This window comes from Octopus bimaculoides, chromosome 12, assembly GCF_001194135.2.
Source record: "Octopus bimaculoides isolate UCB-OBI-ISO-001 chromosome 12, ASM119413v2, whole genome shotgun sequence".
Taxonomy (NCBI): Eukaryota; Metazoa; Mollusca; class Cephalopoda; order Octopoda; family Octopodidae; genus Octopus; species Octopus bimaculoides.
In genome coordinates this window covers 63,260,104-63,263,269 of record NC_068992.1, presented here as the reverse complement: position 1 = coordinate 63,263,269, position 3,166 = coordinate 63,260,104, and the positions used below count along the sequence as shown (strand labels likewise).

The following is a 3,166-nucleotide window of genomic DNA, read 5'->3' as shown; positions in this document are numbered from 1 at the left end:
TATATATATATATATATATATATATATATATATATTACGGTGAACTCGTAGTCCATAAAGCTATAATAGCGAGGAATATTCTAGTTTAAGCACACATGTTTGCTTTTCATAACGTGATTGATAAATATGATTTACATATGGTCTTAATTTTGGTTAAAACATTAAGGTATACATGCATCGATGATTCAGAATCTCTTTCATTGACTTCCGGTATTATAATTATATTTACTGTTCTGTTAAGGCGGCGAGCTGGCATTTCTCCGTCCTTACGCTCTGAGTTCAAATTCGGCCGAGATTGACTTTGCCTTTCATTCTTTCGGGATTGATGAATTAAGCACCAGTTAAATACTGGTGTCGATGTAATCGACTAGTCCCCTCCGCCTTGAGCCTTTAATAGAAAGCATTATTATAATTGTTGTTATTGTTGTTTAACTCCTCCGTTCTGTTATGTTCACAATTATTTACATGTATTCTCTCATATATTTCCAGGTTGTACGTGATTGGGCCTATGTAGCGATGGTCGTTGATCGAGTACTTCTCTATTTATTTAGCCTAGCAGTCACGGTTGGCACAATAGGTTGTTTCTTGTCAGCCCCAGCTCATTACGACACAAAGGTGACTTTACAACCCATAGACTTCGAGAACACCAGTTGTAACTATTAACTACACGTGATACTAAACTTCAAAGATTTATCTTTTTCCTTTAAAAGAAAGAGAACAATAAATAAATAAATAAATAAAAAGGAAATAAAAAAAACAACAACAAAGACTTGCGTTAGCAAAATGGCGAATGTAAATTCTCATCGAAAATCTTGATCTTATTTTCTTTGGATTATTATTCCGCAGCTAAATAAACTTCAGACAAGTAAAGAAAAAAAGAAGAAAGAAAGAAAGAAGACGATGAAGACGACGATGAAGAAGAAGAAGAAGAACAACAACAAAACCTTGAAATTTTTTTATGTGTATGAAGTTCCGCAGAGACAGATTGCCGTCAGCTATAATATTTTATTGGCAGCTGTGAAGATTATCATTTTGGGGGCAAAATCTGTGATTTTATTGTTGCTAGTTGATAAATTAAAATATTTTCTTTTTCTTTTGTGTTAATAGTTTTAATAGGGTTCGCTTTAAAGAAAGAAAAATGTATGTATGTATGTATGTATGTTTGTATGTATGTATGTATGTATAAACACATAATCAGCAGATGAAAGGATGCCTGTATTGCGGTCATGTCTCAATAGATCCATCTACTAGTTGAACATATCCATGATTTTTTGCACATTCTGTCTGCTAATTATGAACATTACAACTATTATGTAATTCCAAGCTCCCAGAAACAGCTGTCGAGTTAAATATGTATGTATATACATGTTTGTGCAAATGATAATGTGTCTATGTTTTGTCTGTGCTGTGTGTGTGTGTGTTAACGATAGATGTGTGACCAACGGAAAAAATTGATGTAATTGCAATGTATTTATTCCAATACATGTCACTTGAGTCCCGCAGTGTTAGAGTGACTTCCGCTACTAAGCTAGCCCGTTGCATGATGGGATAAATCGGCAGACTAGTAAATGGTTCCCTAGAAATTGAACTACTACATTATTTCTTTGACACCCACCCAATTTGAAGAGGAATGAAAACTGAAGTAGAATTGAGCTCGGTCGGATTTGAACTCGAAACGTTGAGAGTTGCAATTAAATACTGCAAATCATTTTTTTCGGCACTTTAACGATTCTCTTAATGCAATGTTTTTTTTATTGAATTAAAATACAATAACGACAGCAACCGCAACATCATCATCATCCTCATCATAGCCATCAACAAAAACACCATCACCACCACCACCACCAACAACAACAACAACAACAATCTTTCACTTCATCTCGGCCTCAGTATTAAAGACAAGACAATAATTCCATATGGCTTATTCTGCTCAATGGAAAATAACCTTTCAAAATACAGGCCGCAGATTCTTCCAACTGTACTTTTGTGGTTTCATAAAAACCTCGTGTTAATTTTGCTAAGGCAGAGGAATGTGGGCACACTACTTTCCGATTGGCCTGTTTCTTGATACGTATTACTCAAACAAAGCGGTACTATCGCATGCAAAATGCCTCCCCTATCTATCTATCTATCTATCTATCTATCTATCTATCTATCTATCTATCTATCTATCTATCTATCTATCCAGTCGAGTGACTTGCCAGCACTAATGCAACTATTCTACGCCAAGTGTTCCGTTCTTGCATAACCGCCTTCATATTTTTAATCTGATATCCAGAGTCCTACTCAAGTTGATCAATATTTCTCTTCTCGGTCTCTTCGTACCTGTGTATTCATGTGTGCGATTCCAGAGAAGATCACTGGATATTTCATCCTCTCCTATTATATATTTTCTCATGATCTCATGTCCAGCTGTTCTTTCCGGTTGGCTATGCTAGCAAAACTGTTTTAAAAATTCTAATTGTCGCTACATGCATCAGAATGCAAATGTCTATTTTTGTCACGAAGCTCATTTCTTTTTATTACAGCAAGAATTTTCTTTTTGGCATAAATGTTGCTTTCTTTAATATGGCGTAAATGTTGCTACCATTTTTGTGAGAGAACCTCCTGCTTCCTCCATCTTGGTGGATGCTATGTATACAAACATTACTAAAAAATTATCTGACAGTAAAAAATTGAAAATCTAGAATTTTTCCTTTCCCCTCTAACAGTGGGAAGAAAATAATGAAGACTTTTCATTGCTGTACTCAACGGCCCTCACGAAAAACATCGCGTGTGAGCGCGAGCACACCACACACACACACACACACTCACAAAGGTAGAATATCAGTTTGTGAAGTAATTCAATACTTTCTGTGAAATTCACGAGCTCCGAAAACTGACGTCATTCATAAATTCAATACCTATAACACTACTACTACTACTACTACTACTACTACTACTACTACTACTACTACTACTGTATTAAATGATGATGATGGTGATGATAATGATGGTACTGGTAATAACTATAATGCTATCCAGCAGTACACACACACACACACACGTTATCCGAAGTGTACAATATTAAATGTTCCTTACGGCCGATCTTACCTTGCGCCCATCAAAGGTAACCGATATATATATATATATATCTATATATATATATATATATATATATATATAT

The 3,166-nt window shown here is 35.0% G+C and overlaps 1 protein-coding gene across 2 annotated transcripts in view; it reads left to right on the top strand.

Annotated features, from left to right (window-relative positions):
* The window catches only part of LOC106877372 (acetylcholine receptor subunit alpha-like 1), a 56,139-nt gene extending 55,046 nt beyond the window's left edge, over positions 1–1,093 (top strand). For both annotated transcript variants that reach the window (XM_052972223.1, XM_052972222.1), the window contains one exon: positions 490–1,093. In XM_052972223.1, coding sequence (XP_052828183.1) covers positions 490–663 — 174 coding nt within the window. In that variant the 3' untranslated portion in view covers positions 664–1,093. The remainder of the gene's footprint in view (positions 1–489) is intronic.
* The last annotated feature ends 2,073 nt before the right edge of the window (positions 1,094–3,166 follow it).